Raw genomic sequence first — 24019 nt, forward strand, 5'->3', positions numbered from 1 at the left:
TTGATATTCTTGTTTTTAAGGGTGCTATTTTGTTTAATACACTGCTACATCTGTCATCCCAGCAGTTGAGATAAAGTTTGGATTCAGTTTGTGTTGTCTATTCGTTGTCGTATATCTGTTGCCAGAATACTTGTGGATCTATTTGCCCTCTTGTAGCGTAAGTTGTATGTTCTGGTGTGCGGTTTGAACCCTTCTTCTGCCAGTTTAAAGCTAGGTTCAATTTGTAATGATCGGTCCAAGGTGTTTCTGTCCATTTGATGCCTGTTATTAATAGGTTATGATCTGTGGAGAATTTGTGATAGGAGGTCCAATGTGTAACCCTTGATATGGGTCGGTTGCATGTGAGGCCATTTGAGATCCCAGGACTGTAGGAAGTCTTTACATTCCCATACGTTAATGGAGTTGGGGTCCTCTAGGTGAAGGTTAATGTTGCCTAGTATTAGTGTGTTGGAGTTGTTTACACAATTTTTGATATGAAGTCCGTGAAGATGGGCAGGCTTTCGTTCCAGTTGCTGGGTGCTCTGTAGAACAGGACGTGATTCAGGTGATCAATCGGGGAATTGTTATGGATTCTAAATGAGGTAATTTCTAGTTGGGGTGTTATGGAGTTGGCAATGGTTTTAGTGGTGAATTGTTCTCGGTGGATTAGTGCTATGCCTCCGCCTCTCTTTTCCAATCTGGTCCGATGAGTGATTTTGTAGTCTGGAGGGCTTAGTTCAAGGATTATGGGGTCCTTTTAGTTGTGAATCTATGTTTCATTGATAAAGATAAGATCGAGGTTTTCTGAAGTAATCCAGTCAGATATTGTTGTAGTTTTGTTAATTACGGACCTAGCATTCATGTAGCCCACCTGGATATTTTGGTATGGGGCTGCTAGGTTTCGTGTTAAGTGGATTTTTGTTAGTTGTCGTTCCTTGGGTGGTGGTGGTTATGGTCATTCCCCCCGTTTTGTTGGTGATGTCTGTGTTTAAATGATCTTCCTTTAGTGTGGTGAGTGTCAGTTTGGTGGAGTGTGGAATGTTTGATCCATCTTTGGTGATTTTGTAGAATAGGTATGAAGTAATGTTCTGTTAGTGGGATGGATAGTGCTAGGTGGATCAGTGAAAGGAAATAGATTACCAGAAGTATTTTGATTGTGTTCATTTTGGTGTCAGTTTGGGATAAATAGGTTACTCACAGTAAGATGCTCGGGAGTGATGTCCTGGGCATAGAGCAATTTAGCTCTAGTCACTGTTCTGCTGTTAGGAGGTAGGGAGGCTCCGTTAAAGAGGTCATGGAATCCTCAATCTGTTCTTTGTTTTGACAGCCGCCAGTGTTTTATGCAGTGATCGGTAGTTGTAATCAGTGCTTTGGTTCTCTAGTCCTCTATTTCCGATTTGCTGGGCCCTTTGTCATGCACTATCAAGGAGGTTTAATAGACTGGAATGGGAGTGCGCCTGTCTGGCCTATTGTAAGACCGTTGGTTAATCTCTGTTTCCACTCCCCTGCATAGCCGTCATTGACATAACTCAGCACTATCAAGGAGGTTTAATAGACTGGAGTGGAAGTAAACCTGTGTAGTCCACTATAGGTCTATTAGTCTCTGTTTCCACTCCCCCGCTCTGCCGTCATTGCCCTACACTCAACTCAGAGCAGCTAACCTGTGAGTTGCTTGGTCCACTTTGTCGTTCACCATTGTTGGTCCCTTTGCTGCAATTGTTTCGATTGGATGGGTGTGCTCCTTTACCAGCGGGGCTGGCGGTTCGGCAATGTTCGGGCCAGTCTCACAAGCATCCGTTGACTGCTGCTTCTCTCGTTTGCCCTCTCCGGCTCAGCAATCGTGTACCCCAGTTTTGCAGCGGTGCTCCCTGCTCACTTGATCGCTTGCTTAGCCATTCAAATCAGCTCGTAATCCACCGAATGGCAGCAGAAGCCAGGAGACATAAGTACTTGAAAGGTATTAATATACAAATCTCTTCCAGAGACATGGAGACAGTAGAACTGGACATGATTTGAGATTGCAAAGTGGTAGACTTAAGAGTAATATCAGGAAATACTTTTTCACAGAGAGAGTAGGGATGCCTGGAATGCCCTTCCAATGGAGGTGATGGAGCAAAAATGGCAAGAGAGTTCAAACACATATGAGATAAACACAGGGGATGCTGAAATAGAGAATGAAGTATAAAATAGCTGTTGAAGTGTTATGTTGGGCAAGAGTAGCTAGGATCTAAGGCCAGAGCTGGGCAGACTTCTATGGTCTGTCCTGCAAATGGCAAAAGACAGACAAAGATCAAGTCTGCATATTGTATATAGCTTTATTATGTGCTGTGCATCTGAGGAAGGGAAATATCTTAATGTTGAAATTAGCAAGTTAAAAACTTAGCAATACTTTTGGTTTTACTACTACAAATAATTTCTATAGCGCTACTAGTCGTACGCAGCGTTTTATAAATAGATACAGTACTTGTATTCTGCTAACTTTCCAAATTAAGGTTCAAAATGGATCACAAAATAACTGAATGAGTCACAGAAGATAATCATAAAAACTTTCTGAACAGATAAAATTTCTCCTAAAGGAATAGTAAGAAGATGTTTCAAATCAGTTGGGAGAGACGGCCATATCTGAAGCGCCTTATAAGAAAAGGAACCCTCCAGTCCCTTCCTTTATGGAACTACCAATGGGAAGAGAAAATAGAGCAAACATGGAACATTTGCTCTAGAGTTTCTGCAACAAAGAAGGAATAACAATAAATTAGGTAAATACTCTGAAGTGGAACTGTCAAATATTTTAAATACTAAGCAGGCAAGCTTATAATTAATATGAACTTGTATAGGCAGCCAATGAAGTTTAATCAATGAGCGGTCACCATCAAACATCTTCAGACAATAAATCAACCTTACAGCCATATTCTGTAGAGTCTGAAAGTTTGGATAATAATTTCATTGTGAGAGAACCATATAGATTGCATTATATTTAATTGCCTATTTGTGGTTGGTTGGCACGATGCCAAATTGCCAAACAGTGTTTAATCATGAATGATTTAATGGTGGGTATGGCTTTGGCTGACTTGTTGAGCAGACTGGATGTACCCTGCTGGTCTTATCTGCAGTCATTTTACTGTGTTAACTGGTTTAAATGTTGAAACATAATATCGCTACTTAGCCAGCAGAGTGCCATGCTGTGTACAGTAAACTGTGTAATACTTGTGGTTAGCCTTATTTTGGTGAACTACCAAGGGGGTCTAGAAAAGAAAATTGTTTCTAAAACTTAATTGACTCACTCTGTTATATAAAGGAAAGGAAATAGCAAGTAAGACCAAATTTTACTTTTTTTTCACCTGTTTTCCTACTTTGCTGAATTTGATCTGAAACTGAGTTATTTTGCATCTAAACACAGACATTTCTATCCCTTTCATATAATCTCCAATTTCCATTGGGTTGGAAAGAGAGAGAGAGAATGGATTCATTTCTTTTTTTGGCATGATGAATATGTATTAGTACTACTGAGGCAACATTCCTAGTAACTCCCCCACCTCAAAAAAAAAATTTGCTGTACAGTTTTATACATGTCAACTGTGGTCTGTTGATACTTCACTGGGCATGGATTATCCTGGGGCGACCCAAGGTACATACTTCAGAGGAGTCTATTTTGCTGTACCACCCATGGGCAACGTAGTTCTGGGATAGAACCAGCTGATGGTTGGAATGCTGTTGGCACTTGGGATCACTTCTGACACTTCCATAGATTCATGTGCAGGGTTTGTCATAAGAAATTAAAATGTATTGAAAGTTTTTAGAAGGTAAGACAAAAATGAATCAAAAGTGCACCTCTCTGGTTTGTCCTCTGTTTTGGGATAAAGTCCTCTTCTACTGCATGGGGTTTTAGCCATTGTGTTTGTGGGGCTGGCCAGCACAAACAGCAGTAGCTGGGACAAGAGAGCAGCAGCAGGAAACGTCCAGCAGGAGATTCATCTACAAGAACACCGATGCCACACTCCTTGCTGTGTTGTGCAGGCAGCAAGCCTGCTAAACGTGGTTTCATGTCTGCACAACCTGGCGAGGAGTGTGGTGTCGGGGTTCTTGTAGCCATATTTTTTTTGCTGTTTCTTCCCACCTGTTACCCTGCTGGGCACTGATGCTACATTTCTTTTTGTGTGTGTATGATTGGGGGGGGGGGGTGCTGTTGCAGGGAGTTGCCTGACCCTAAGGGTGGAGGTGGAGGGGACATGAAAATACTGGATCATAGGGGTGGAGGGGAAAGTAGAGAAAACTGAGAGATTGAGCAATAAGGGTGGAGGGGGAAGGGAGGGTACAGAGTAATACTGGATCTTAGGGATGGAGGAGGGCTAGAGGGGGACAGAGTGATTCTGCACCATGGGGTGGAGAAGATTCTGGGCTACAAGGGTATAGGGAGGAAGAGGGTAGGGATATACCAGGCATGGTAGAATCATGTGGGAGAGGTTATGAGGGTTATTAAGGATATGAGAGAGAGGAGGATGGTGAGTATAGAGGGTAGAAATATAGTAATGGGGAGTGGGTAAAAGAGTGTTGGAGGTCAGAGAAGGGAGTGAGATAGAGGAGAAATGAGAGAGCTTGTGCGTGAGAGGAGGAGCTGGAAAATTCATAGGTAGGTGAACTATAGATGGGAGACTGAAGAGTTAGGGTAAGGGGTGAAATTTGGGCAGACAAAAAAAGAAAGAAAAAAGAGGAAATATGTCAGAGAAAGATGTAATGAGGGAATGGAAGAAGACAAGAGGAAAGTGGGAGAAAGGACAGCATCTATTGAAAAAGTAGAAGACAGAAGAAATGGGGACCAATATGCTAGGAAAAATATAATGACCAGACAACAAAGGTAGAAAAAAGTGCTTTATTTTGAATTGAAGTGGAATATGTTAGCTTTGGGGTGCGTTGAGAAATGGACATCATGGATGTCATTGTATTTTGTTCAGTACAAGAGGAAACACATTTGTGTGTTTATTTCTCCCTTGTGGTACGAGCCTAGTTTGACTCTTGGGGTTCCTAGTTCAGTTTTTGTCTTCATATTTTTATTTCTAATTTGTGATACCTTGTTCTGTATTTGGTGAGTGTCTGCTGTGTGACCGAGGTGTGGTATTCTGTGTAGAACTCTGAAGCAGTCCCACTTCTGTTTTACCGGTAATTGGTGTATTGGTGTTCTAGGGCTCTGTGTAATATTTGTAGTTCTGCCTATTCATAGGTAAGGTTCATTTTTCAATCATAGGAATTAATGCTACTGTTGTGTGGTATGCTTGCTACATGTGTAATTGACGTAGGATTTTTTTTTTCAGGTTTTGTATTTCATAATGTGCCTGGTAATGGAGAGATTTTTGTTGCTATTAGATGACATGAGAATTGGAATATTTATTTTTTTGTATGGTAACTTCAATGGAGAAATGTTCTGATTTGCACTTGTTGGAGGGAGAGGATTTTTTTTTGTGTGGATGCAAAGCATGTTTACATTTAATTCATAAGAATTGCCATACTATGTTAGACCAAATGTCCGTGAGGTTCATGTTTCCAGTGTGGGGTCTTGTGACAGTTGAGATGAATGGGAACTGCCACGGAAGCAGTTAAGCAATGTTCCCTACATAAGACCTGCCAGCCGGCATCAGGGTGTTACAGTGCCTGCAAGCTGGGAATCCAGCGGGACGCGGAGGAAATGGTCAGTGGCAGCATGTTTTCGGATTTGGCACAGCATCTGAATATGGCAGGCACTTCGGGGTCCTCCGGCAGAGCTGATGTGCAGTTTGATGCAGGAGAGCATGGGAATGGGTGCTATTTTGTTGGGACCAACTGGCAGTGAAGAACAGCCTCTGATCACGCTTGGAGCTCAAGCTTCCATTTTACAGCCTGAGGGTCCAACAGAGCATTCAGCTGTATTGGGATCTTTTTCTCCGGAGTTTATATTGCTCTTACATTAGGCCTATTTACTGAAGCAGGGACAGTCAGAGTGTGTGCAAGATGCTCAGTTTCTTCCCCGCTGCCCCTCTGGCTCCTTAGCCTCATCTGCCCAGTGCTGGAGGTCTATCTCTGCTTCTCCCTTCTTATCCGATGTGGCCTCAGGTTGTTCAGAGGAGCCATCGTTGAAGGAGCCGTTAGAGGAGGGAGATGATCCAAAAGTACTGAGGTGGTTTCATAAAGAGGAGCTCAGTACTCTTATTTCTGAGGCACTGGTGGTGCTTTCCATTAAGGAGCCTTCTGCTTTGGCATCAGGAGTGCCATCCCCTCATTGTCAATCATGAGGGGATTTAGAGGTCCTTCTAAGGATTTCCTGATGCATCCAGACATTCAGGACCTGATTACAGCAGAATGGGTCTCTCTGGATGCAGGGCTGAGAATGGGAAGAACCATGGTTTGCCTCAACCCGTTGGTTCTGGAGGAGAAAGATAAATTACAGCTTCCCAAGGTGGACTCCCTTGTTACAACAGTGACTAAGACGACCACCTTGCCTGTGGTCTTGAAGGCAACGAAATAGAATGCTAAAGTGCCCAAGTTCTTCAGCCATTGGAAAGAACTGGGCTAGATGGGGATCAATGCCCTACTGTATCCCTGGCTTCTCCTTGTCACATGATAAGCTGCATGTTGAGAAGGATCGCCTTGCACTGGGGTCAAATTATTCTCGTAGCTTTGGATTGGCCACCGTAGCTGTGGTACGCAGACCTGATTCGATGACTGGATGAGGATCCTATTCGTCTTCTGCAGATACATGGCCTACTGAAGCAAGGCCTTGTGCTCATGGAGGATCCGTGTCCCTTTGGTCTTATGGCTCGGCCATTGAAAAGGCTCAGTTGATATGAAAAGGTTATTCTGATTCAGTCTTTGCTACTTTGCTTCAGGCTTGGAAATGCTCTATATCAGTGACGTGAGCGAGGGTGTGGAGAACTTTTGAGGTCTGGTGTTGAGGGGGACTTTCTTCCTTTTCTGATTAGATCATGCACATCCTAGCATTTTCTCCAGGCAGGTCTTCAAAAAGGATTGGTGTTGGGTTCTCTAAAAGTTCAGGCTGCAGCTTTGGCCTGTTTAAGGGGCCGATTACAGAAGTTGTCTTGACCCCATTATAAACTATCTTGTCTTATATGAAGCCATGGTATATGGGGTCTAACGTGTACTTTCAGGGAATGGTTTAGTCTGGATAAGAGAGAAATAAAAAGTATGGAAGGAGCCAAAACCACAAGTTGAATGATGTAAAAATAGTTTCAATTTATTATCCAACTATGAAACCAATAAAACAGTCTTCTAGGAGCAAAATCCAATGTTGGTGAACATAAGTGGTGTACAGAAGGTACTTCAAGATGAGATGAACCCAGAAAAATTGCCTTCATCGGGGTTCTTATAAAAACACTAGTAAAACATGCCCGTTTCTGGAGGAAATGAAACGGGCGCTAGCAAGGTTTTCCTCCCGAACCCCCCCCCACCCACCCCTTCGGCGTTGTGAAGCCACTGACCGCCATTGCTCCGCACCTCATCAACGCATGCCACCTTCATCCACTGACGCCATAGCTCCGCTCTCGACGTCATCAAGTTTGACGCAAGGGCGGGGCCCAGACACAGTGATTTCGGTGGCTTCACCACCACGAACCCTTCGAACCCGAAGGAAGTGCCCGCAGGAAGTGACACTGACGTCAGTGTCCTCAGAACGTTGAGGGTGAGTTTTATTATATAGGATTAATCAAAAAGCACAAATATAATGTAAAAACCCATTTACAAATAAATCAATAAGTGATAATATGAAAAGCCTGTTATATGGTAAAGAACATGAGTGCCATCTCAGGAGATAGACAATGTGTGAAATCAAAATGTGACTGTACAAAATGATATAAAAGATGTGTATATAAAAAAAAATAATGAATATAGATATAAATATGAAAAAATGATGGTGAAAATTGATGAGAAGGTGCCACCCTGCTGACAAAACATAACAAAAAAAAGTGCCTAACAGCAGCCCAAAGGATAGAGCATGCAAATAGTGGTGTATCAATATAAATAGATGTATCAATCAAAGTAAACCACAAACCATACCTAGAAAAAAGTACACTAAGCACATGTACTTTACCATTCAGCATTACAGGAATATACTAGAAAGCTGACAGAAAAATAAAAAGCCTTACAAATACTAAACTTGAGCTACTAAAGTTTACTGAATAAAAGAAATATGTGAAAAATATGAAAAAACCTAAAAGCAAGCATTAACACGCTTTAAAACCAATTGGTGCAAAAGGGCAAATAAAATGTAAAAAGAGTATAAAAGGTACCTAAAGTGGTATATATACTCAAACAGAAAAAACTGCAGTTACCTTGAATACTGGAAAAATCACTAAACATTGAAAGCATCTCGGGCGTTAGAGGTGCGAAACTAAAATACAACAGATGCATGCATATTATAATAAAGGGGATTTATTTATTTTTATTTGTTTCATTTGTATCCCACATTTTCCCACCTATTTGCAGGCTCAATGTGGCTTACATAGTTCCAGAGAGGCGTTCGCGGGCTCTGGTATGAACAAATACAAAGTGATGTTGTGGTAAGATAGAGTTCATGTAGAACAGTCAACGGAAGAGTTGTGTTATGTCCGTTAAGTACTTTACTTTTGTTGAGGAGATCAGGCATTTAAGTTGGATCGATATGGTATGTCTTTTTAAGCAGGTTAGTTTTTAGTGATTTCCGGAAGTTTAGGTGGTTGTATGTTGTTTTTAGGGCTTTTGGTAATGCGTTCCATAGTTGTGTGCTTATGTAGGAAAAACTGGATGCATAAGTTGATTTGCAGCTTGGGTAGTCCGTTGCAGCTTGGGGTAGTGGAGATTTAGGTATGTTCGTGTTGATTTGGATATGTTTCTGGTTGTTAGGTCAGTGAGGTCTGTCATGTATCCCAGGGCTTCACCGTAGATAATTTTGTGAACCAGGGTACAGATTTTGAAGGCAATATGTTCTTTGATTGGGAGCCAGTGTAGTTTTTCACGGAGGGGTTTTGCGCTTTCAAATCACGTTTTCCCAACTATAAGCCTGGTTGCCGTGTTCTGTGCTGTCTAGGGTTTCTTTAAGGTTTGTTCTTTGCATCCCACATAGATTCCATTGCAGTAGTCTACGTGGCTTATTACCATTGATTGTATCAGGCTGTGAAATGTTTCCCTCGGTAAGTATGGTTTCATGTGTTTGAGTTTCCACATTGAGTAGAACATTTTCTTTGTTGTGGATTTCACTTGGCTCTCTAATGTTAAGCTACGGTCCATTGTAATGCCGAGGATTTTCAGGCTGTCTGAGATAGGGAGGGTGTAGTCTGGGGTGTTGATACTTGTGGGGTTGTCCGCGCTGTATTGGGATGAGAGGATGAGACAGTTTTTTTCTTTATTGAGTTTTAGTTGAAATGCTTTTGCCCATGAGTCCATGATGTTTAAGCTGAGCTTGATTTCATTGGTGATTTCTGTCAGTTCGTGTTTGTATGGAATGTATATTGTGACATCGTCTGCATAGATGAAAGGGTTAAGGCCTTGGTTGGATAAGGACTTGGCTAGTGGGGCGCAGTGATCCTTGAGGTACTCCACAGTCTGCTTTCCATGGTGATGATATGTTTGATTTCACTTGATATGTTCTTGTGGTTAGGAAACCCTTGAACCAGCTAAGTATATTCCCACCAATCCCAAAGTAATCTAGCAGTCTTAGTAGTTTATTATGGTTTATCAGGTCGAATTGGAGGAGGAGGAGGATGCTTTTGCCTGTTGCTATTTTCTGCTTGAATTTGGCTAGGAGGGTAATTAGTACTGTTTCAGTGCTGTGGAGGAGGTGGAATCCTGATTGTGATTCATGTAGTATTGAGAATTTGTTTATATAATCAGTAAGTTGTTTGGTTACCATGCTTTCTATCAGTTTAATTACCAGCGGGATAGATGCTACTGGACGGTAGTTAGTGATTTCATTAATTTTTTTGCTTGGGATCTTTTGGTATTGGGGTGAGTAGGATATTGCCATTTTCCTTAGGGAAGAGGCCTTGCTGAAGCATGTAATTTAGGTGGGATGTGAGGTCTGCTATGGAGCGGTCAGGGGCGGATTTTATTAGGTAGATGGGATGGGTGTCTAGTTCACAGTGATGGAGAATCTACTAATCGCCTGGGTAACTGTTTCGACAATGAGGAGAGCGAAGTTTGACCAGGTTCGGTCAGCTGGGTATTCTCCAAAGGTTGGGGCTAACTCATTAAGGAAGTTTTCGATATCGGTGTTGTCCTGAGGTAGCATGTTAACGTAGGTTTACGATTTTTTCATTGAAGTACTTAGCAAGTTTGTCTGCGGATGGGATGTCTTGTCTTCATTGTAGTGACCAAGGTGGTGTCTAGGACTTTGTTCACGAATTGGTATAATTTCTTTGAGTCTTTGTAATCTGTCCATATTTTAGTTTTGTAGTATGATCTTTTGGTCATATTGCATATTTGTATTTGTTTCCATATGTTGAGTGTATGTTCATCTTTTGTTTTTCTCCATGCTCGTTCGAATTTCCTGGCTTGTGTTTTTAGCTTTTTCAGTTCATCGTTAAACCATGGTATTGAGTTATGCATACGTGAGGTTCTTGTTCATAAGGGTGCTATTTCATCTAGTATGTTTTTGCATCTTTTATCCCATTCTATGAGGTAGTATATGGAGTCCGTTTGTGCTGTTCATTCGTTATTGTATATCTGTTGCCAGAATGTTTTCATGTCTACTTGACCTCTTGTGCTGTAGGTTGTGTGTTTTTGTATACGGTGTGAACCCTTCTTCCGCCAGTTTAGGGATAAGTTTAGTTTGTAGTGATCTGACCATGGTGTTTCTGTCCATTTGATACCTGTTATTATTAGGTTCTGATCTGTTGAACATTTGTGTGCGATGAGGTCGAGTGTATGCCCTTTGATGTGGGTTGCTTGCATGTGTGGCCATTTGAAATCCCATAGGTGGAGGAATTCCTTACATTCTCATGCGTGGATAGAGTTTGGGCCTTCTAGGTGAAGGTTAATGTCTCCTAATACCAGTATATTGGAGTTGGTTACACATGTGTTTGAAATGAAGTCTGTGAAGTTAGTCTGGCCTTCATTCCAGTTACCTGGTGGTCTGTAAAACAAGACACAGTTCAGATGATCGTGTAGGGTTTTGTTGGGGATTCTGATTGAAGCAATTTCAAGTTGAGGTGTTATGGATTTGGAAGTGGTTTCGATGGTAAAGTGGGATCGATAGATTAGTGCTATGCCTCCGCTTCTCTTTTCCTTCCTGGTCCAGTGTGTGAATCTGTATCCTAGGGGGCACGGGTCTGGGATTGGGTCCTTATGGTCATGGATCCAGGTTTGATTGATGAAAAGTAGATCAAGGTTTTCTGACATGATCCAGTCTGTTAGTATTGCTGTTTTGTTTACAGCGGATCTGGCGTTGATATAACCCACTTGAATTGTTTGGTATGGGTCTTCTGTGTTTGGTGTTGTGTGGATTTTTATTAGTTGTCGTTTTTTTATTGGTGTGTTTGATAGAACCTTTCTTTCCCTTCTTTTGTGGTTGTCCGCATGTTGATGTTTTTCCTTTGTTTAAGTTGGTGTCAGTTTGATGAGGTGTGGTGTATCTGATCAGTATTTGATGAGTATGTAATATGGGTATGATGTTACTTTCTGCGAGTGGGGTGGTTAGTGTTAGATGGATCAGTGTTAAGGAGTAGATTGCTAGGAGTAGTTTGAAGGTATTCATTTTGGTTTCAGTTCACTGTGGGCTAATGATGGGCCATATTATGATGATAGGATGCGTGATAGGACTATATTCTTTGGTATGGAATCAGGTGTGGTGTTTTTCAGCTTGCCTTTGAGCTGTTAAGATCAATATTGGCTCCGGTTTCAGTGTTCAGTTAATAAGCAGGGGAGATGGTTGGGAGGGGGGGGAGCTCTGAGTCAGGGTTCTCCTTTAATCTGTCTCCTAGCAACTAATTACTTCCCACTCTCCTTGCCCATGGAACTGCAGGCTCCTAGTTTTTGCTTTGGCTGGAGACAGAAGGGAGGGAGGGGGGAATCTTCAGAGCACTTTCAGGGTAGTTAGTAGGATGGTGTCACAGATATGGCATTAAGTAGTTGTTGGAAGATTCTAAGTTCAGAGTACTTTCAAGGTAGTTAGTAGATTGGTGTGATACATGCCAACAGAGAACTACGGTGGGGGTTTTTATCACTGATATCCTGCTTTCAGGTTACTGATCAATTCTACAGCAGGCACTTTATGCTAAATTCAGTTCTTATTCTTTCTTAAGCTTACTTAGAATGTTGAGGTGTTCATAGATTGCCTATATTAATACGTCCAACGCCAGTGATGAAAAAACTAATTTATATAACAATATGTATCGTCTAAAACTAAACCTAAGATGTCCATGACTGATGTGAATCAGAATTTTAAAAAAAGGTAAAAAGCAAAGCTACTGATGGCAGATAAGAGCGGGATGGTATGAACAAAACAAAAGGGAGGTGTGTAGTTTGAAAAAGCAGTGTGAACTATTAAAAAAAAAAAAAAAAAAAAAAGCCCGCATTTAAACTAGTCAGTGGAAAAGAGAAGCCTATAAAATGCTGAAAAAAAATCTGAAAATAAAAGGTACCGAAACGGCGCATATACTTAAACTGAAAAAACTATAATTACCTTAATACTGAAAACAAACACTAAACATTGACAGCATCTCTGGTGCTAAAGGCGTAAAACTTAAATGCAACAAGGAGATGCATATTATAATAAAGAAAATGACGTCTGATGCTGATGAAAAAACTAAGCACATGGGCATAAATATGTATTACGTAAAACTAAGTAATCCAAGAAGTATGATGTGTGAACAAATGGAAGATTCCTTGTCATCAAGCAGATGAAGCCATTGCGTATGCGATCTTTTGCGCTCTGAGCTGGCAGCGGACGCCATTTTGGATTTTCCACATGGCGCAGCCTCCGTTGCAATGGAGAGCCCTGAATCGGGGGGGGGGGGGGGGGGGGAATCCTCTGAGTGAGGCTAATAATAGAGCTGATAGCCCTGGGCAGGATTTGGGCGGTCAGGGAGCGGTTTTCTCCCCTGATTCTGTTTTAATGCTGCATAGGGGCTGTGACCCCGGTGCCTCCCGCCGAACAAGGTCTAGGCCGCTACTTCATTTACTTTGTGGTGCCACGAAAAGGCGGGTCTTTTCGCCCGATCCTGGACTTAAAAGAGCTAAACAAGTCCTTAAGAGTGCGGCATTTTTACATGGAAACCCTGCACTCCGTCATTGCGGCGGTACAGCCAGGAGAGTTTCTCACGTCTCTGGACCTGAAAGAAGCATACTTGCACATACCAATTTGGCCCCCGCACCAGAAGTTTCTGCGGTTTGCGGTGTTGGGAAAACATTTCCAGTTTCGGGCCTTGCCTTTTGGCCTCGCCACAGCTCCCCGAACCTTCTCCAAGGTAATGGTGGTAGTAGTTGCCTTTCTCAGGCAAGAGGGTATTCTGGTTCACCCGTACCTAGACAACTGCCTCATCAGAGCAGACTCAGAAAAAGAGAGTCATCTAGCTACAGCCAGAGTGGTTTCAGTCCTTCAGTCTCTGGGCTGGGTCGTCAATATGGCCAAAGGTTACCTGACCCCCCTCGCAATCTCTAGAATATTTGGGGGCCAGGTTCGACACAGCCTCGGGCTATGTGTTTCTTCCCGAGCAAAGGCGGTGCAAGCTTCAGAATCAGGTCCGTCTGCTCCTGAGGATGCCCCGCCCGCGAGCTTGGGACATTGTCCAGCTGCCTGGATCGATGACGGCCACCATGGAACTGGTTCCCTGGGCAAGAGCGCACCTGAGACCTCTACAGTATGCTCTTCTCCAAAGATGGTCTCCAGTATCTCAGGGTTATCAATGCAGACTCTCTTGGCTCCCTGCGGCCCAACTCAGTATGGAGTGGTGGCTCTCAGACAGCATGTTGCGGCGGGGAATGCCGCTGGCGCTCCCCGATTGGTGCCTAGTGGTGACAGATGCCAGCTGAAGGGCTGGGGCGCACATTGTCAGGGGAAGCATGCCCAGAGTCTGTGGACGCCCGACGAGTCGGAGTGGTCTATCAACCGCCTGGAGTTGAAAGCGGTGTTTTTGGCTCTTCTGGCCTTTCAGGTGACCCTGGAAGGATTGGCTGTCTGAGTGATGTCGGACAACACGACAGCAGTGGCCTACATAAATCAACAAGGCGGCACTCAGTGCAGAGCTCTAGCTGTGCAGGCCGAACAAATTTGCCACTGGGCCGAGCTGCATCTACAGTCCCTGTCAGCAGCTCACATTGCAGGTCAGAGCATCAGATCGATCCAGCGGAGTGGGAGCTAGCAGACGATGTATTCCTGCAGATATGTGCCAAATGGGGCAAGCCAGTGATGGATCTTATGGCGACCAGTTCCAATGCCAAAGTCCCGTGCTTCTTCAGCAGACGGAGGGATCCTCGCTCTGCCGGGTTGGATGCCTTGGCTCAACCCTGGCCCCTGGGCTTGCTGTATGTCTTCCCTCCGTGGCCCTTGATAGGGCGAGTGCTCCTGCGGATTTGACTGCATCCAGGAGAAGTGGTGCTCATCGCTCAGGATTGGCCCAGGAGGCCTTGTTATGCGGACTTCCAACAGATGCTGTTGGAGGCTCCCTTTCCGTTACCTCTGGTTCCGCACCTGTTGTCACAGGGTCCGGTGGCCATGGAGGACGCCTGCTGCTTTGGTCTTATGGCATGGCGATTGAGAGGGCGCAATTGAGAGATAAAGGCTACTCAAATAAGGTAATTTCCACTCTCTTGCAGGCCCGTAAGCGCTCCACTTCTGTGGCTTATGCCAGGATTTGGCGCCAGTTTGAAGTCTGGTGTGTTTCAAGAGTGCTTTCTCCATTGCGGGCTCCTGTCTCGCCGATTCTGGACTTTTTGCAGGATGGTGTACATAAAGGCTTGGCCTATAATTCCCTGCGGGTGCAAGTGGCAGCATTGGCCTCCCTGTGTGGCAAGGTTGAAGGTACCCCAGAATTGCTAATAAGAAGCTCAAAGGAATTAAAGACTCTGGAGGCTTGCTTTTCCCAGTCTTTCTTATAACTATCAGAAATCCTTTATCTCACAGCAGGGTTGTAACTGGTTCTTTCAGAAAACTAATTATAAACCAACCTGGTTATTTGAAGAAATTATGGTACATCCATTTTCTCTTTCATTGTTATTGCCCTCTTCTTCTTTACCTTCTCAGATGACTGATCCTGTATTTTTTGCTACTGTTAAATCACTCCTTGAATTTGATAAGCTATTTACTGTGCTTTTTTCAACATCTCTCCATATGTCATTATGGTATAATCCACTTGTTAGAATCAACAAACTTCCTTTCTTTTGGAAAGAATGGATTGATAAGGGACTATTGACTCAGAGATATAATTTTTGAAGATAAGTCTCTTCGATCCTTTGCTGAGCTGATGGAAAAATTTGCCTTACCTACTTCTGCATACTTCAAATGGCTACAGTTGACTCATTGTATTGCTGCTTCCCCTGGATTTAAACAACTGTCCTCTCAACAACCCTCTCTGTTTGACATTGCTCAATCTCTACTTATAGAAGGTCATGCCGCATCAAAAAAATCTACAAAATGGTTGCTAAGTCAACCTTCAACTTTAATGTAGTGCTACAGGAAATCTGGCAAACAGATACTGGACAATCTCTCGTTACAACTCAATGGATGCATTTTTGGTTGAAGGTCATGAAACCTCTGTCTTTGGCTTCAGTTTTTCAATCTATGTTGCTTTTATACCATAGGATTAACTGGATGCCTCGCAAATTAGCAAGAGCTCACCTTCTTCCCTCCAACAAGTGTTGGCATTGCTCTCAAAAAAACAGGAACTTTACTACACATGTTATTTGAATGTGAACTCATAACTTTTGGCAATCGATCTGGCTCATAATTCAGAAACTCCTACCGCTAGACTGTGTGCTATCTTCTTCGATAATAATCTACAAGTTGTGCGCTCAGCAGATTAATCTCACAACTTCTCAAGCAAAATTGCTGGATGTCTTACTTACACTAGCTCAAAAGCACATTCTACTCAACTGGAAATCGGCGCATTTGCTTAACTTACACTTCTGGTGGACTTCTGTCTTACAGTACCAAAAATTGGAATTCTCTTTGGCTGAGAAGCAATATGCAATTCTTTCTAAAAGGACAATTTATTCCTAATCTCTTTAAGTGACTACATGGTCCACTTTACTTTCAAGAAGTTTTAGTTTCAATGATTATCTTTTCTTTATATGTTTATGCACACTGTATCAATACTCCTCCTTTCTCTTCCCCTTTTTTTTCACCTATGTTAATGTTCTATATCCCCTTGTTTGTTCTTTAAAAAAAAGTTTTAATAAACTATTTGGGGAAAAAAAGCAATTGTAGTAGTAAATGTGGTTGTATGACCAATTGATTTTTGCAGTCTTGACAGTCTTGGTGGAATTATAACTGAATCAAGGTGACTTCATTTGGACTAGGGCTCTTCCTGTTTGGAGCTCTTTTTAACTTGTTACTTCTGGACCTTCTATAAGTTTGCATTTTCCAAATTCTCTTGTATATGGGATAGCCATTGTGCTGTAAAGGGTCCTCATACAAGTTTTCCAAACTGTTTCAGTTTGAGCTTTATAGTCAATGGTGGTTTCAGTGTACTAATGCACTTTCTCAGTTCCTGGTACAACTGTTTTGACTTCTTGCCAGATAATTTATTTTGATGACTTTTTTTTTTTGTTTTCTTCATATCTCTGTAGTTCATGTGTCAGCTTCTGCTTCATTTTATTATTAGAACTTGTACATTTAAGGTCTTCCTCTGTTAATGCTTCGTGTTTTTGTATCTTTCTCATTATCTTTGGTGATTTTGATCCTTTTATATGTCCATCTATCAAGGACACCTTTGTCTGCAATGATTTTTTATTTTTCCTGCAGTGCATTTTTTCTGAAGAGAATTTATCTTTGTCTCATCTCCTTTAATTCTGTGTCCTCATTGGTAAAATTCTCTATTATAATTTTTGCTGCCCAGTATTGTATTTGGTTAATTTTGTAATATTAATAGATTGTCCCTTTATACATGTTATTGTTGTATTCATCTTTACTCTTGGTATTAAATTCAACTTGGGTAATGATTCCCTCTCCTGAGCACAACATATTCATCTTTTTCCAAATAGGCTACTTAGAAGCCCTGCTGTTAATTCCTCCATCTCTGGGTCTTGTTCTGCATTTCTTCTTCCTCTTCAGTTGAATTCTTAGTGTGCTGTTCCTTTGCTTGTCTTTTTTGCTTTTAAATCTCCTCTCTCCCTTAGCCTTCTGTAGTACTTTGTTTGAGTTTCCTCTTTTTTTCATCAATCTTTGTTCTAATGTACCTTTCCAGATTGCTTTTTTATCTGCATCAGTCTTACTTAAACTCCTTTTATTTATTTGGATTTTGCTCCTGAGGCAATGGAGGGTTAAGTGACTTGCCCAAGATACAAGGGAGCAGCAGTGGGATTTGAACCAGCCGCTTCTGGATGTCGAGCCCAGTGCTCTAACACGTAGGCCACTCCTCCACTCCACTTTCTAGATCCCTTTCTTCCTGTGCACTAGCCTTTTCTTCTGGTGCTCTTTTTCAGGCCCATTTTCTTCTCCTGTCTGGGCTTTTGTTCTGTCCCTTTGAGTGGTAGCTCCAAGTGTGCTAAATTCAGATATAGTAGCAGACATGCTAAGTCACAAGCATTTGCATGTGACATATGCAATCGGGCCCTTTCTCCAGCTTATGCTTAAGGGGCCCGATCTCATGCACTGCCTCCTTGTGCCCTGGCGATTTGGCTCTTCATGTGCAAGTTTGGCATTGCCTCATCTTTCTCTCCCCTCCCTGTTCTCTCCTTTAGATCTGGCATCTCCCCTTTCTTCTGCCTCACTGCTCGGCCCCTACAAACTTGTGTGTTCACTGGCACTGCTTATATCAGGCTTCCGCTGGCCAGTTCCAGGGTCCTTCCCTCTGTCGCAACTTCCTGTTGCTGTGTAGGTAGGACGCGACTGAGGGAAGGAAGCCTCAGAGCTGCCAAAGAGAACCTGATGTAAGCAGTGTCAACGAACGTGCAAGCTTATAAGGCCTGTGGGTGTGTGGGAGGACAGAGAGGAGAGAAGGGGAAATGCTGGACACACATGAGGGCAGGGCTGATGCAAAGGTTTCTGGTGCCCCCTGCAAACCTATAATTTGGCACCCTCAGAAGATCACAGAGAATGACAATTTGTCCCCGTCCCTGCATGCTCTGACCCCATCTGCACAAGCTTCAAACAGTTATGTAGTACAACAGCAGAGATATAGAAAGAGATGCATTTATTCCTGTATCGTGGAAAATATAAAGATAACACATGCCAGGGATGGTGTTAGGGGAGTGTGACTAGGGCAATTGCCCTTGGCCCCTGAACAGGGAGAACCCCAAACCTGCTGGAAGCTGAAGAAAGGTTCCCCTCCCAAATTTCTGCCCTGGGTCCCAGCCATGCCTAACACTAACTCTGGCAAGATGTACATTTCAAATCTGACATACACTAATCACAAAATATAAAAGACAATTTATACCTTTTGTCTGGTCATTTTATTTTTTAATTTATGTTGGTCTCTGGCTCTGGTTTCTGCTTCCCCTCTGTCTTTTCTTAATTCGCTCTCCAGGTTCTCCTGTCCATTTGATATCTCTTCTCTATCCATGCCCACCATTCATCTTCCATTTCTGTGTCCCTATCATCCCCCACATTTAGCATCGCCTTTCTGTGTCCCTATACTTTCCTGTTCAGTATCTCCCCTGTGTTCATATCCCCATATCCATCATCACCTCTCTATCTCCCTATCCTCTCCCCCTGTTGAACAAATTTCCCTTCTGTGTCTGCATTGCCCCTCTTTGTCCGTATACTATCCCCACGCAGCTTCTCCTCTTTGTGTCTGTCCCTGTCCCTGTTGCTCCACCCTCATGCACATCATTTCTCCTCTGCTTACCTCCCTGTGTCCAGTTTCTCTCTCTCCTCTCCCTCCAGCCCTCTTCCTTCTCCCTCCCATGAGTTCAACCAGCACCTTTTTCCTCCCCCCTCCCTATGGGTCCAGATAGCACACCTCTCCTTTCCCTCCAGCCCCATTCCTAACCCTACCCCATCCTCTCATGGGTCCAGTCCCCCCAATCTCTCCTTTCCCTCCCATTGATCCAGCCAGCACTTTTCTCCCCTCCCTTCCTCCTCCCCGTGGGTCTCACGTACATGTTCCTGCAGCCAGCAGCGATTCAAAGTCAGAGGCCATCTCCTTAGCCTTCTTTCTGCCACATCCGGCCCTCTCTACTGCAACTTCCTGTTTTGATGCTAAATGGGTAAGAGGTCAGGAGGAAGGCCATGGAGACAGCTTCTTACTGTGAATCGTTGCCTGCCGCAGGATCCTGTATGCGAGACCTGCAGGGAGGAAAACAGGAAGGAAGGAAAGTATTTTTTTTTACTGTGGGAACAAAATGTTTTACTGTTCCCATTGGATGGTAAAAAGTTTTTTTGTTGGTGCCCCCTCCACATTTACCGGATTGCACCGACCCTGCATGAGAGAGGGAACAGGGGTGGGGTGGGGGGGAGGGAATGCTGCATTAGAATAAGAGGGAAGGGAGAGGGAGAATTGCTGCACATGGATGGAATTAAAGGGAGGGGGAATGCTACATGTGAACGGAAGAAAAGTGAGAGAGGGCAGGAAAAAGGAAAGGATGTCAGGATGGTGGGGGAAGGAAGAGATGACAAGATGCTGGGGTAGAGGAAAAGGCGAGATGCCAAGATGCTTGGGGGGGGGGGGGGGGGGGGGAGAAGAGATGCCAAGACCTGCAGGGAAAGAAGAAAGATGGAGAAGATGTTGGACCAGTGAAGGGGAGAGAACAGGAGTGAGGGAAGAGAGATGCTGACTTGGGGGGAGACAGGAGAGAAGGAAGAGAGAGGAAGAGATGCTAGCATGTGGGCGTACATAGGGACACACGAGTTATGTTGGATAGGGAGACACAGATGGGGGGATATGCTCAACATGGCAAGATAGGGGCAAGGACACAGGGGTGATGCTGGGTAGGATAGGTAGGGACACAGAAGAAGAACGGTGGATGGGCCACCCTTGGTGTCTCTGCAGTAGGACTTAGAATCTAAGCTTTTACCTAGGTTTAAAGTGTTCTGGTAAATAAAAGCAATCTCTTGGAGTTGAGTAGGCTCATGTAGTTTGTAAACCAGGTTAATTGGTCCATAGTTTAGAGAAATTTAAAATCTAGCATTTAACATTCTTCAGTGTTAAATGTGAATTGACACTTCAGAGTTCCCAGTTGACAAGTTGCTTATATCCAGTAGCAGCAAGCATTGTTACAATTACAGTTCGACATAGATTAATGTATTTACTAAAAGTATATTAAAACATTGATTTAAAGAATCTTGGGATTTTATTTTATGTAAGGAACTTAATATTACTGTATTGGTAATGCTCTTGTCCTTTGCATTATAGGCACTCGGCTGCTTATTGTACAAGCTATGCTTCTTTACCCTTCCTTTTGGAGATAGCCAAGTTGCTATATGTGATGGAAATTTTACAGTTCCAGATAATTCACGTTATTCCCATAAACTTCATTGTTTGATAAGTAAGTACTTTGCTGCTTTGATTTGAAGCTCTTCACAAATTAAAAGGCTGTGATTAAGATGTAAATTTATTTTGGCTACCTTAGAAAGTGAGATCAAAGGTGATAGCAGATTTGATTAGGCTGCCAGGCTACTAAAGATGCAACTGTTTTTTGTTTATTTTTTTTTTAAATTATTTAAGCCAGTTGTTAAGGTCTGCCATTAAGATAACTAATTTATGGGACTTACAACCAAATACTCAACCATATTGAACTGATTTTTGAGCTGCATCACTGATCATGGCCGGCACAATTGTGGCCTAGTGGTTAGGGTGGTGGACTTTGGTCCTGAGGAACTGAGTTCGATTGCCACTTCAAGCACAGGCAGCTCCTTGTGACTCTGGGCAAGTCACTTAACCCTCCATTGCCCCAGGTACAAATAAGTACCTGTATACAATATGTAAGCCGCATTGAGCCTGCCATGAGTGGGAAAGTGCGGGGGTACAAATGTAACAAAGAAAAAATCATTGAACTGTTTCATACGTGATCCTGATTTTTGGCCCTAATTTTCACCCCTACTAACTTATACAAATGAGACCCTCGATGAGTTTCTGCACATGGCCCTGTATCCCTCGACATGCCTCTCCCCTGACACTGATGAACACTTCACTCATTGATATATATATTTTTTGTATTTTGTGCAAACAGGAGAACAAACTCACCTTGAAACTGAACCGCACAGCTTGAAGGGGGTACATTAATCATTTGTTCTGATCCTCTCCAGATTGTTTCTCTATCTGCATCAGCCTTACTTCTTGGACTCCTTTCTAGATCCCCTCATTCCTATGTCTTTTCTTCTGGTTCTCTTGTTCAGGTCCTTTTTCTCCTCCTGCCTAGGCTTTTGTTCTGTCCCTTTTCAGTGGTAGCTCAGTGAATCATATTCAGATACAGTAGGAAATATGCTGTCACATGCATTCGGCGTGTGACACATACAGTCTGGGCCCCTTCAGCTCACGCTAAAGGGGCCAGATATTGCGCATTGGCTCCCTTCTCCCCAGCGATCTTAGAAACTTTCCCCAGGGTGAAGCCAGGAAGTCCACTTCCCCTGAGGGCGTAATTGATGTCATAAATGATGTGCCCACAATAAATTCCTATGCACCTGGTCTCCAGGGAGTTTAGGTTCAATCTTTTTATAAGTTTGACAAACAGAGAAACAATGTATCACTACAACTTATATAAACATTATGTTCTGTAAGTTAGCAATATAAAATCAAATCCTCTCCCTTCAGTACCCTCAGACAAATACTATATTAAGAAAAAGCAGTGAATATTTACGACAATTAAAATCCTGCCAGTTATCTTCTCATTATATTTCTCCCCCCCCCCCCCCCCCCCACAGTTCTCCTGGGCAAGGTATAAATTTGAGCACAGAATTAAGGCACCCACCGCCACAATTACAATTTGCCAGCTATGCAGCTGCCTTAGGAGAAGGTTCACCTGCTGAAGAGGTTGTGGTCTTTACTGCCAGAGGTGTTAAGATTGGAATAGGTCTTGGGTTCGAGTCCCTGCAATAGGCAGCTCTGTGCAGGCCTCAGATTCAAGTCCCTGCAATAGGCAACTCTGTGCATTGTGGAGCGTTTGGCCTTGGGACACGTCTGCAATCAGTGAAGGAAATTCAGATATATAGTCAGCGCTTTCTTTGTCTACTGAATGAATTCTCTATAAACCTGGAGGATGTAATGGGGCAATTCTACAAACTGAAGAGTAGCAAATCTCCTGGACCGGATGGTATTCATCTCAAAGTACTGATAGAACTGAAAAATGAGCTTGCGGAGCTATTGTTATTAATGTGTAATTTATCCTTAAAATCGAGCATGGTACCGGAAGAATGGAGGGTGGCAAATGTAACGCCGATTATTAAAAAAGGTTCCAGAGGAGATCCGGGAAATTATAGACCGGTGAGTCTGACAGCATGGATTAATGAGACAAAGTCATCATGGATTTAGTGAAGGGAAATATTGCCTCACCAATCTACTACATTTCTTTGAAGGGGTGAACAAACATGTGGATAAAGGTGAGCCAGTTGATATTGTGTATCTGAATTTTCAGAAGGCATTTGACAAAGTACCTCATGAAAGACTCCAGAGGAAATTGGAGAGTCATGGGATACGAGGTAGTGTTCTATTCTGGATTAAAACTGGTTAAAAGATAGAAAACAGAGAGTAGGGTTAAATGGTCATTATTCTCAATGGAGAAGGGTAGTTAGTGGGGTTCCCCAGGGGTCTGTGCTAGGACCGCTGCTTTTTAACATATTTATAAATGACCTAGAGATGGGAGTAACTAGTGAGGTATTTAAATTTGCTGATGGAACAAAGTTATTCAAAGTCGTTAAATCGCGGGAGGATTGAGAAAAATTACAAGAAGACCTTACGAGACTGGGAGACTGGGCGTCTAAATGGCAGATGACATTTAATGTGAGCAAGTGCAAAGTGATGCATGTGGGAAAGAGGAACCTGAATTATAGCTACGTCATGCAAGGTTCCATGTTGGGAGTCACAGACCAAGAAAGGGATCTAGGTGTCGTCGATGATATGTTGAAACCTTCTGCTCAGTGTGCTGCTGCAGCTAAGAAAGCAAATAGAATGTTATGTATTATTAGAAAAGGACTAGAAAACAATGAGGACGTTATGATGCCTTTGTAATTTTGTGTTCAATTCTGGTCGCCGCATCTCAAAAAAGATATAGTGGAATTAGACAAGGTGCAGAGAAGGTCGACGAAAATGATAAATGGGTTGGGACGACTTCCCTATGTGGAAAGGCTAAAGCAGTTAGGGCTCTTCAGTTTGGAGAAAAGGCAGCTGAGGGGAGATATGATAGAGGTCTTTAAAATAATGAGTGGAGTTGAACGGGTAGATGTGACGCATCTGTTTATGCTTTCCAAAAATACTAGGAGTAGGGGGCATGCGATGAAGCTACAAAGTAGTAAATTTAAAACAAATTGGAGAAAATGTTTCTTCACTCAACATGTAATTAAACTCTGGAATTCGTTTCCGGAGAGTGTGGTAAAGGCGGTTAGCTTAGCAGAGTTTAAAAAAAGATTTGGACTGCTTCCTAAAGTGGAAGTCCATAGACCATTATTAAATTGGACTTGGGGAAAATCCACTATTTCTGGGATAAGCAATATAAAATGTTTTGTACTTTTTTGGGATCTTGGCAGGTATTTGTAACCTGGATTTGCCACTGTTGGAAACAGGATGCTGAGCTTGATGGACTTTGGTCTGTCCCAGTATGGCAGTACTTATGTACTACGTATCTTTGCCTTAGTTTTTTCTTCAGTGTCCTGCTCATATTACCTTGAATGTTATTTGGGAAACTTTCAATCAAAGTGGATGCAAATACAAAAAACTAAGTTAAAAAAAGCTAAGGGGAAAAGGCCTCAAAGTTATAATATAAATTGTGACTGAAA

At 42.8% G+C, this 24019-nt stretch overlaps 1 protein-coding gene across 4 annotated transcripts in view; it reads left to right on the forward strand.

Moving 5' to 3' along the window:
• The window catches only part of BMP2K (BMP2 inducible kinase), a 326672-nt gene that overhangs the window by 119537 nt on the left and 183116 nt on the right, over positions 1-24019 (forward strand). For all 4 annotated transcript variants that reach the window (XM_030190551.1, XM_030190552.1, XM_030190554.1 and 1 more), the window contains one exon: positions 20445-20577. In XM_030190551.1, coding sequence (XP_030046411.1) covers positions 20445-20577 — 133 coding nt within the window. The remainder of the gene's footprint in view (positions 1-20444; positions 20578-24019) is intronic.

This window comes from Microcaecilia unicolor, chromosome 2 (genome assembly GCF_901765095.1).
Source record: "Microcaecilia unicolor chromosome 2, aMicUni1.1, whole genome shotgun sequence".
Classification (NCBI taxonomy): Eukaryota; Metazoa; Chordata; class Amphibia; order Gymnophiona; family Siphonopidae; genus Microcaecilia; species Microcaecilia unicolor.